This window comes from Dysidea avara, chromosome 3 (assembly GCF_963678975.1).
Source record: "Dysidea avara chromosome 3, odDysAvar1.4, whole genome shotgun sequence".
In the NCBI taxonomy this organism is placed as follows: Eukaryota; Metazoa; Porifera; class Demospongiae; order Dictyoceratida; family Dysideidae; genus Dysidea; species Dysidea avara.
In genome coordinates, this window is record NC_089274.1 from 45,455,983 (window position 1) to 45,467,752 (window position 11,770).

Below are 11,770 nucleotides of genomic sequence, written 5' to 3' on the forward strand. Positions count from 1 at the left end.
TTGAGTATAAATAAATTAATTAATTAAAAGTTAACACACTACAACGGTCAAACATCATGGAATCTCATAAAATAAAAATGCAACAAACAGTCCGGTCATGGTAAACACACTAAGTACAAACAAATAGTACAAGGCATTCATGCACTGTGGAGAAAATGCTGAAGTATCACTGGATGAAGTCTTTGTCATGGCAGAAGGTTCAGTATCCACGAAAGCCACTCCTTCACTGGCTGCATCACTGTCATCTCCATCCATAGGAATTTTACTATAGCGAGCTGAAGTACTGTGTGTTCCTAATGTACAATACATTTAGATAATAACAAAGTTAGGCTGCACACAGTATCAACATGTTTGTGCTAAGTACATATAATAGCCTAGCCCAGAAACCCTATCTTGGTCACAGACTGGGAAACTAGTTCTGAACTGGAACAGCCAGCACATTGTCGTTACAACACCATAAACTCTATTCACAAAATGCTATTCTTTGGCACTAATACAGAATTGTACAGCTTGTGTATAAACCAGACAAGAAAATAAAGTCAAGCCCATCCCATTCAACTCTGAGCATCCTTAGTAAAAGTGAGTAGTTATGATTTGAGGGGCACTTGTACTTCCCATGTATCCTGACTATCAAGGAGACCAGTAGGTGACCTAGTTTGAGGCTTTTCCATTGTTATAGACTAACTTAATTTAGACTGAGCATATTCAAATACAACTGCAAAAGTGATCAGTCCAATAGTAGCTAATGCCAGTAGAATGTACAAGACCTCTCTGAAGTCCACTTGAAGTGTATACACTCCCAAAAAACACTCTAAAACTGGAGACAAAGAAAACACAACACTGAGCTGCACAGGTAAAGATCATGTCTTACCTCCTAAACTAAGAATAGAGATCCCTAAGGTACGATGAAATAGATTAAACACTTTTCTCCTGCAATGACCTCATTAAATAGCACCAACACATACTCTTTTTTGACTCACTTTGCATCCAATGGGTTAGGATGTGGCCTGAACAATGCCACCACTGGCTGTGTATGAAGAGAGAAACCAACAGAGTAATTGCTTTTATACAACAAACACATCACAGTGTAAAGTTGACACATGCAGTGAAGGGCTGGGCCCACATAAGCTGCCTTTAAGGGAGAGGTAAGCTCATAGATGATTTATTATCATCAAGTTATGTTCTAGGACACATACAAATTATCCACACAGGACTGACCAGCTGAAACTATAAGCCATACATGTTGTTAGCAGCATTGACCAAAATAGTGTTAAGGTGTGTTACTCATGTTTTGTAGTACACACACACGCATGCACGCACACACGCACGCACGCACGCACACACACACATACATACACAAACTATACATTTTCTTATACATTTTCCAGCTTTGAAGGATTAACAGTTGCTGTAAACTAATAGCTACTGGCAGACAGAAAAGGCATATATGAAGGGTTCTATGTGGAAGTTTCTTTTGATCAATGTACTCCCAAACCTTGACAGTTATCATATTTCATGGCAACATTACTGAACAGTAGCAGTTATGCCACAACTTACTTGCAGTAATACAAATGGTATGAAGATGGCACCAAAAACCTGATGAATTCCCTGTCAGAGTAAGATAACATTAAATAAAATCCATTGTGTAGAAAGCTATACACACAAAAATGATAAAATTAAAAAAACAAAAAAACAAACAAAAAAAACACAAACAAGTAAAATGATAGACGATTGAATGTTGAAACATTCAAACAGAACAGCTGATGCATCAAAACAAACCCATTGTCCACCACCTTCCACACACTAAAGTCACAAGTTACAGTAAGGTCTAAATAAAGCTGATAAATCATAACAGTATTGCCACATACAGCAAAGAGTCTACATAGTCTGAATACCGTAATCATTACCATTGTCAACAGTTTACAGTTATATATACACTCTAGAGATAACAGATGTAGGCACAAGTCACAACAAAGTAATAGGATTTATGCTAATGTTACAGATGTCAAGCACAGGGGAGAAGAAAACAAAACAATCATTATCTTATGTGAACACAAACTCTCCAGTGTGAGCATTATTTATTTACTAATGGAACAGAAAGTTTCAACATTATTAATCAGTGTGTGGAAATAAGAGTTCGTATAATATTAAAGTGTGGTGTAACTGATACATGGGACAAACACACATAAATTTTATGATCACAAATGAAAGGGGAACTTTAAAAAAGACATTGATATATTGTCATGATTTGCTTCCAAAAATTACTAGTCTTGTATTGTGACTTGTGAGAGTAATGCAACATCTATACTATACAAGGTTTGACTAAAATGAATGCTCATCATATGACCAAGCCCTACCAGATAAGGTAACATGATCCAAGCAACAAGACTTTAAAATCAAATCAACACTGATTATTAGTACACTGATTGATACATGTCTTGTTACCACTCACTGAGGTGACTCTAAAGTCCTTTCATTGTTTGCTTTATAATATGTTAACACTTTTAACTTATGCACAATCAGTTATTCATTGATTCAGTTCTCAAATACATTTCATAGAGAGAAGCCAAATATGATATGGTCACAGAATAAGGATTCTCTATTGTGGTCTGTAGTCCACACACTATTAGAAATAATTCTTTGATGTCTACGTGGACAAAAGGCGCATAAGTACTGCAAAATGCCTTGTGGAACTTGTATACTCCAGAGTTGACACAAAGCGCCTATTGGACTTGCTAACTGCATCGGAAACTGTCCAACAAACTTTTAAGATTGACATTTACAGTGAAATCTGTGTAGTATGGACACCTTGGGACTGACCACAAGCGTCCTCTCAATAAGGTGTCCTGATTTTCCACTAAATTTACATGCTAAGGGACACTTTAGGACCATTGCCAAGTGTCCAGATTACACAGGTGTCTTCATTTTCAAGTGTTCTAATTAACAGGTTCCACTGTATGTGTGTTGAAGTTTTTAACAAGAAACTGTCCGTAAAAGATGTAAGCTCTCAGTTGGTGTGCTACTAAATTAAGACTTCCAGGTGATGCTCTAGTCTCTAAAATGTGATGATGTTTCAACCACAGTAGATCATCTTACCAAATGTAGAGCACCAGAAGTGTGTACCAGTGCAAACACAGTTGCTACCACGACACTGGCTACACCAAGTACCATCAGTCTGGTGTGTATCTATTAGAAAAAAACAAAAAGAAACTATAGTAATGCTACAGAAATGGGTCTTATTATTGGAAATGAATAGGATGAAACCACCCTCTGTATTGCTCTTTGAATAAAGGACACAGTACAAACAATATTTCTATTGAGGACAAACCTCTAGCCCCAATTTTATTAGTACAACTTAAAACATACGGGGAGTTTTAAAGGTTTTATACAGTAACAATTGACAAAATCTTTCAACAAATAAGGAAGGACATGTTATATAGTAAGAATACAATTACAAAAAACAATGTCTGCTAACATAAAATGTTAAGTAAAGTTGAATGCAAAAGGGACCTTGGACAAATCTCATGATCATTATAATGGTGGTTATGGTGCTCTATTAGCAAGGTGTCTAGATTTCAGGAGTCTAAATGTGTGTGTGTGTGTATGTGTGTGTGTGCACGCGCGCACGTGTGTGTATATGTGTGCATGTGTGTGCACAAATACAATGGGACCATAGACACATCAACATGTCTTTAAAAGTGAGGTGGCCCGATTTCAGAGATTTACAGTACACTGGGACCATGGACAAACCACACACTGTGACACCAACCTTAAACCAAATGTTGCCTTCAAATATCGACTTGAAGTGACGTGCAGTCATGATGCCAAGTGGAAAGGACAGAAGAAACGTCAATGCCATTATTGCTCCTAATCAAAGTCACACAAGCATGTTATCATGTTTTTTAAACACACACACTCTCTCTCTCTCTCACACACACACACACACACACACACACACACACACACACACACACACACACACACACACACACACACACACACACACACACACACACACACACACACACACACACACGCTACAGACAAACACACACTACACACAAACAAAACATACTAAACAGACAATGCGACATGCACAGTTTACCATGAAATCTGATCATCACAATTTTCCATGATGGGTAGCAATCACAGTGCAGCAATATCTCTCCATCTTCACTGTTACTGGCATCATCAACTATAGAACTCCATGATGTGACAGATGGAGTGCTCGTGTGCCTCTCCATGGAAGGATCTGGTCCTGTATAAAATAAACTGGCTAAAGGTGGAAGACTCTATTTTGTTACAAAAAAGCTGAAGAAGTCAACTGCTTTCAAATGCTGAAATATTTGATGTAATAGTTAGACACTTGTAGTAGGCATCTTTGAGGATTGTAAAACCACGATTCAAAATCCATCGGTGAGATCAATAATTACCAAGGCACATCAGCCTCAGTAATTATTAATGTCACCGATGGCTATATCCTCAAACATGACTATTACAATTGTCTAAGCATTTTAGACAATGGCGTAGAAGCAGTGTGTAGGTATAGAGAGTTCCTATTGTAAACACCAAGGACATTTCAGTGATCAAAAATTTATAGGTCATGGTAAGAGGCATGAAGCATGATAGATATTTGTAAAGTTGTCTTTGTGACCTTAAAGATGGCAGCAAATGTGAATAGCCAGTACCAGCATGGTTGTCTAGGTCTATAGGGTGAGCTGTAATATGGCAAGGCCACAAACTCAATTAGATAATAGCTTGTTCAAGTATTAAACAGCTACCGAGATGGTTTAATCCCCAGCTAGCTTACGAAAATGGGAGTACCTGAGTGCAATTTCTTTATTACAACCAGCTCACAACTGCATCATTTCCCAAATACTAATTGTCCACAAGAGGCTAATTGCATTACTGCGGGTATCATTGTGGTTGTAAACAAGTGTCCTCTATTAAGCCAGGTGTCTTACTGATATGACACTTGCCATTAAGTTTCTTCATAAATAAGAGACCTCCACACAGCAAAGTAAATTCTACCTATCATTGTCAGATACTTTATCATTGTACATAACAACCAAAATAGACACCTCACACACTGTAAAAAGTTGTTATATTGAAAAGATAGACAAACAAATGTACATTACTTAAACATCTTTAAACAGGCTGCAGGACCACCGAGTCCTGCAGACCTTTATCGCTTGTGCTGTAAAGCTTCAACAAATAAAAATGAAATGAAAGGCATAATATACCCATAGTTGCAGTGAACACCCTGGGCTACTAATTGAGGCAAATTTGATTCAAATAAAAGGTCCACACACACATATTTAATTGCTCACCTGATAGACGTCCATTAGCCATGATCAAGTATTTTTGCTCGTCAATAGGCACCCTCCAAGTGAAGCTGAAACAATTATGATAGTCAAAACATTTATGGTACAGCCCAACTTTGTTATGCTTACTTGCAATAGAATTCACCATTTGTCCACCCTCCCTCCACAAGAGTAACATCAGTCTATAACACAAGAGACACATATGAAACACTGTAGCCTTATTTAAGGGTGTTATACTTGTGCCTGGATTGACAGGTCTCTGAAAAGATTCTTAAGGCTTTTCTACATACTATATATACGGATGTTTTAATAATGTGTGTGCGTGTGTATGTGTGTGTGTGTGTGTGTGTGCGTGTGTGTGTGTGTGCGCGCACTCAGTGAACTGTGTGCGTGCGTGCGTGGGTGTGCAGTGAACTGTGTGCATGTGTGTTAGGTCTAGAAAAAAAAAAGCTTCGGAAGCTTTGAAGGTTTATAACCTTATTTTACCCCTCCAGGCCTCCAACCATGGATATTGGCATGTCTATCAGTCAAAATGCCATGTGCTTCCTGGAAGCATGCAACTACTGTATCATTGACAAATTTTGCTCCATTTGCAGCTGTACTAGAGCCAGTAGTGCAGCTGCAACAATGTGTGAGACCATATTGGTGCACACCTACCAACATGACATGATCAACAAAGCTTTGAAGCTTTGGTAGCTTTTGAGGTTAAAATTTGACCTTCGTTCCAACCCTAATGTGTGTAGTGTGTTGAGTGTGTACACGTGTGTGTATTGTGGTAAATGTATAGTGTATAGTGTAGTGTATATATTACAATATTAGTACAGGCTATCTGGCCCTCGTTTATCCACAAGTACACAAAAAAAATTGGAATTTTTAACTAGAGTAGGGATCATTGCACATCAATTAAAAGTACTGAAATGAGCTGGAGTGCACCACTCCAGCTACTTTTTATCGATGTGCTATTGTCCCTACTCTAGTTGACAATTCCAATTTTTTTTGTGTACTTGTTTGTTAACGTTTTTTTTTTGTAAAATAAAATTATACTGGTGAACCCACGCATACCGCATCAAAAGAAAGAATGGTGCCGTGTGCCCCAGCTACCAATTATCATCTGAAAAGTGAAGTATTCATTATACTTTGTTGTCAGCTATGTTCAACCCGCTACACAGCATTACGAATCAAGAACTGCTCAAAAAGCACCTCTGTAATCAAAGTAACCACTATGAAAAATACGGACGATTTCTGTTACGATGGGAAGCCATCACATGCTACTGCTAAATCGACACCTTTTGCTGTCAGCCAAGATAAATGAGACACAAAGGAGGACACTGGTAAGTCCATGAAGAATGCATTATATGTACTGCGGTATGCCAAAAGGCACGTATCTGGCTGAAGCAACTTTGAATAGTGAAAAAAATCAAGCCCGTAGCCTTAGCCGTCATTGAGTTACACTTGTCAGTCAGCTACTCAGCCAGTCAGTCTCTAGAAAATTCCATTTAATTTTTTTTTTTTTTTTAAATTCCATACTATAGCAACTTGTTGAAAGCATTTCAGGTCAATCTGAAGGCTTGTTTGGGCTTAGTTTCAATACTGCCTCATCGTCGTTATGGAAAAGTGAGGCTGGTTTTTGGGTAATGTTTTTTCATGGGCCACGTGCAAACCAAAAAAAGAAAAGAAAGGTGAATCCCTGCTGACAATAGCTACCCTCCATCAACTATATTTCCTTATTTATAACTACATACATAATTTACTACACTGCTCCTCTGAAGAATTCTGTGACTGCTCTATTAGAGTATCTCGAATTATTGATGCTAATGAGCTAGGCTCTCAATGACAACTACAGATAATTTTAGAGGGAGGCTAAGCTCCTCCATAATTTTGGCAGGGGCTACAGCCCCCCTTCTCCACTACCCCTACCCTTAAACATTGAAAATGACTACTCAAATTTTAGAGTAGTGCAGTGTACTGTAGGTCACTAGGTGTATGTTCTATTAGAGTGTTTCTGTATCATGAACCACAATAGTGGGTTCATAATAGGGATCACCCATGTTTTTTTTGTTGCAAAAATTCTAATAGAACGTACACCTAAAAACCAGCATCCCTCAACAACCCTCTAGTGGTTCTTTGCAATGAGTATAGATCCACTAGTAAGTATCAAGTGAAAAGGAAACAGTATGTGTATTTCAGACAACACTGAAATTTGCCCGTTTCTTCATATTATTATATCATTATTATTATTCTTCACAGACATAGCAAAGTTTACAAGGAGAATCCTGGGATAAAAAGTAGCAAGGCTTGCTGAATGGATCATTGTGTGTGTCCATGACCTATTTTTGGTTTCGTTTTCAGATAGAAACAACCCAAACTGGGCTGATTCTTCTTGCCAAAATGCCATTATGCACGAGAAGCCATACAAGATCACACTCAGAGTTTGGTTTTTTGGTGTGTGCTGCTTGTTGCTAATAGAATCTGTCTTTATCAAATGCAGTAAGTTTAATCTGAGTTGAAGACTTTGTTGCAAGGTGGTTTTTTTTCGCTCCGTGATTATTGTATGTGGGTGGGTTATCCAGATTAAATATACTCTAATAGAGCAGTCACGTAAATACTTTAATAATGCAGTCAAGTGTATAACAATCCTTGCACTGAATTTGACAGCTATTAAAGGCACAAGTAATATAAATTGTATAGCTCATATTAGGAGACTCTCAGTCTGTATGCACATTGCAATTTGATATTTGATCAGTTTCATGTGTGTACTGAAACGCTGACGGTGTTACTATGCAGAATGCAAACTTACACTATTCACAACAGTCTTCATTATCAATAAAACAAATTCACTACTTGATTAATAAAAAGTACATAAACTATAGTATGTTCACGTTGAGCTGAACCCTGAAAAACAGTTAAAATTAAAAGTGGATGTTATCTCAACAGAGTTAACATTTCAGCCAACCAGATGATTATTGGTAACAACAAAGGTGTTAACAACAGACACATACAGTTTGGCTCCATCAAAAGTTCGGGAAAGCGCTGTAATGGACACTGTGTTTATATGGCTTCTCCATAGGAAATGTATTGTGAAAATTTTTAATGGCCGTAATTATGATGTCAAACATTTGAACAAAAAGATTTTGAAATATTTTTAGCGGGTCAAGCAGTACTACAAATGAGCCAAATTTCAAAATGGTGTGTAATTGCACCCATGAGTTATTAAATGTTTTTGAGGATTCAGCTCAACGTGAACATACTATAGATGAAAATTTTAAGAGGGAGAATAAGGATCACTGAAAAAAGCCATGAAACAAGAAGGGATCACTGGGGTGGTAATGTAAACCACAAATCCCTATTTTGACTCGTTTGAGAGCATGTAACTAAAGATTTATGACAGATAGGGATTTGTGGTTTACATTACCATCCCAGTGATCCCTTCTTGTTTCATGGCTTTTTTCAGCGATCCCTATTCTCCCTCTTAAAATTTTCGATTTTTTATTCATCTAGTAAAACTGAATGGGCCTTCATTTATGTGAATACAATTTACCATATTGCTCAATGTGCTCATGTCACATAATTAATCTATATAAATAAAAATATTTCACCCATTAACTTCAAAGCCTTAAATATTAAGAAGAGGAAAGAGAACCACACGTGTCCATCACTTCAAATGGTTAAGGTGTGATCACATGTACTAACTACTCTAATAGAGCAGTCACTACATGGTCCTAGTGCTGTAGTTCATAGCGCAAAGTGCAACCTTTCACAATCAGCAAGCTAAATTGTTTTACAAGTTGAAAAGTATTTGATAAAATAACGAAATGTTGAACATCGATGGAGACAAGTGAAGTCAATAGTCGGTTGCTTATCCCAGATGTGGTGGACACAAGTGCATATAAGCATGCGCAACAGGAAAAAGGGGGCAAATCACAAAGAAACCAGCTGTGGAATGGATCGCATTGTAAGTAAACTGCATAGAATAGTTCTGTTGGAGTGTAAGTAATCTTTATAAACAGTTGGTCGGTTTCCGTTGTTGTTTGTTCAGGCTGCAAAGTTTAGACTTTGTTGTTTGATAACTTTGTTGTGGTTACTGTTATGTAAACAGAAACAACATAGTCAATCTCCTTAGTTTATAGCGAGTATTTAGATATATGATTACTAAGTAGTTCTGTGTATTTGATGGTTAGTGTGACGTGATTCGGCGATTCGGCCAGTGGTCTCTGAGAATTTGGCTATCAATGGATTAAATACTCTTTCAATAGTAGTTGAGTTAAACCTTATATCTAAAATATTTAATGTTTATTATATGTCCACGGATACCGTAAACATGTACAGGCACACAATTGTATACATTGCATACACACAGAGTACACATTACATAAACATGCGTGTGCATGCACGCACGCACGCACACACACACACACACACACACACACACACACACACACACACACACACAAGAATTTTGACTTAACAATTGTGCACTACTTTTGTACCTGATTTTTGTCAATATGTTTGATCTTATATTGGATAGTCTCCCCAGTCTTCAATACCACTATCTGATCACTGGCACTCCAGCATGCCACAAACACTGTATTGGGCTAAAAGAAAATGGAATAATGATGGTATGTATTTCAATGTGTGTGTGTGTGTGTGTTGGTTGTGTGCACGTGTGTATTATATGGCCAAGTACTAGCCTTTGAAGGCATTCAACACACAAAAATCAAAAAGTTACTGTCTTGTCAGATAAAAATGCAGAGAGCTGTGATGCCATCTAGGCAAGCTGTGTTCATGTATTGGAGAGCAATATATCACCAACAGTGGCCCAGCAGCACATGTATACACAATTGGTACACAAATGATGCATTGGGGGAAATTAGACAGATGGCCTCATCACTGATCAGGTTTTCATGTTATATCATGATATTCAGCACTATGAGGGAAGACATCTTTTTGTAGCAATATACGTGTACACTGACCGACTCCTACTCAATTTATTTACCCATACTGTACAACAAAGCAGTGATTTACAGAAATAGAATTCATTTTACCCTATCACTCACTTATTTCACCAGTTACATTCAACATGCATACCTAGGACAGAGAATAGTTATTCCACTAAAAATGGTGGAAATCTATTGTATTCCCCCACAAAAGTTATTGTGAAAAATGTTTATATCGTTGGGTAATTGTGAAATTTTTACTTTTCTCTATTCTTATGACCTTAGGCTCAAAATTTGCAGACCTTTTCATCAGACCGGTACTTTGTATACATCCAGTGGGCCACGAACACTTGGTTGGCTGTTTCCCAACAAACACAACTGGGCTTAGGTATGACTGCTTCTATACTATGAAACTGTCAATGGCTCATTGATGGTAACTCCTAATGACCAGATTAGAGGAGTGACCTTATATGGTGACCTGATTAGACCGTTTTACTGTACTGTATTAAGATGCCAATATGTATTCAGAAATGATTTGAAGAATAAAATTAAGGTTGGGAGTTTGTTATTGGCATAATGCCGAAACTGTTTATCAAAAAAGTGCTTTGATATGGGCAAGAACAAGTAAGTTATGAGGCTTTAAAATATCCCATACATTTATAATGGTCCAAGGTAGCAATATAGACGATTCATGCAAAAATGTTTACAACATGAAAACATAGGTACAAATCCATTGGGAGTGAACACATGTTCACCTTACTATATTTGGCAGGAACACATGAACCTACTATAAATTACCTATTTAGCGGTATTTCAAAGGGACTTCAGTTGGTAAGTATGCTTCACTTGTAAGGAGTTCTAGGTTAAATATAATGTTATTTGCTTTACACATAGCATTTTTATAGCTTCAGCTTGGAGACTCCACACATTATTTTATATTTATTTTTTTTTACAATACATCTGTTCATAATGCCCAACAGTCTATACACAACAAATATTACCAGGCCTGGAAAGTTGTTTTTGCGTAATTCATAGAATTGTCCTTTCAAGATTCCATTAATGATTTCCTCTATAACGCCTGTCATTTACTTCAAAGTTGCATTCAGAGTAATCATAGGGTTAAATTCCACAAACTAATCCACTGTAGCAGCATTTTATGTAACCGAGTAATGACTACAGCGTTTTTTGTGCAAATCACCTGCCTGCTATTGGGAAAAGTGATTAATAACATCATTTACCATGTTGGAAGTTGTGGAGAGTCCAAGTGCTACCCATAATGGTGTATGTGGTGGTCCTGGTGTTGTCTTCACAGCAAAATTAATTTTATTGCCTTCTGCTTGCCAAGAAACGCGATAGGAGCAGCCACGCTTGCTCTAGATGTAATATGCGCATGCAAAAATAATTATGTTGACCTTTGAAAATCAACTCACCAGAGATATTTTATCATCATCTTCGTGTCTGCTCACGACGTGATGTATACCACCCTAATTTCGAGAGTAACAAATCGAATAT

At 37.3% G+C, this 11,770-nt stretch overlaps 1 protein-coding gene across 1 annotated transcript in view; it reads right to left on the reverse strand.

Annotated features, from left to right (window-relative positions):
• The window catches only part of LOC136251291 (putative ferric-chelate reductase 1 homolog), an 11,978-nt gene continuing 208 nt past the window's right edge, over positions 1–11,770 (reverse strand). Inside the window, exons 2-14 of the mRNA XM_066043734.1 lie at positions 11,689–11,742; positions 11,497–11,631; positions 9,812–9,916; positions 5,454–5,506; positions 5,331–5,395; positions 4,106–4,258; positions 3,770–3,867; positions 3,097–3,186; positions 1,558–1,608; positions 981–1,027; positions 872–930; positions 686–817; positions 1–293 (exon numbers count right to left, since the gene is read on the reverse strand). Of these exons, the coding sequence (XP_065899806.1) occupies positions 55–293; positions 686–817; positions 872–930; positions 981–1,027; positions 1,558–1,608; positions 3,097–3,186; positions 3,770–3,867; positions 4,106–4,258; positions 5,331–5,395; positions 5,454–5,506; positions 9,812–9,916; positions 11,497–11,631; positions 11,689–11,742 (1,281 nt within the window). The 3' untranslated portion in view covers positions 1–54. The remainder of the gene's footprint in view (positions 294–685; positions 818–871; positions 931–980; positions 1,028–1,557; positions 1,609–3,096; positions 3,187–3,769; positions 3,868–4,105; positions 4,259–5,330; positions 5,396–5,453; positions 5,507–9,811; positions 9,917–11,496; positions 11,632–11,688; positions 11,743–11,770) is intronic.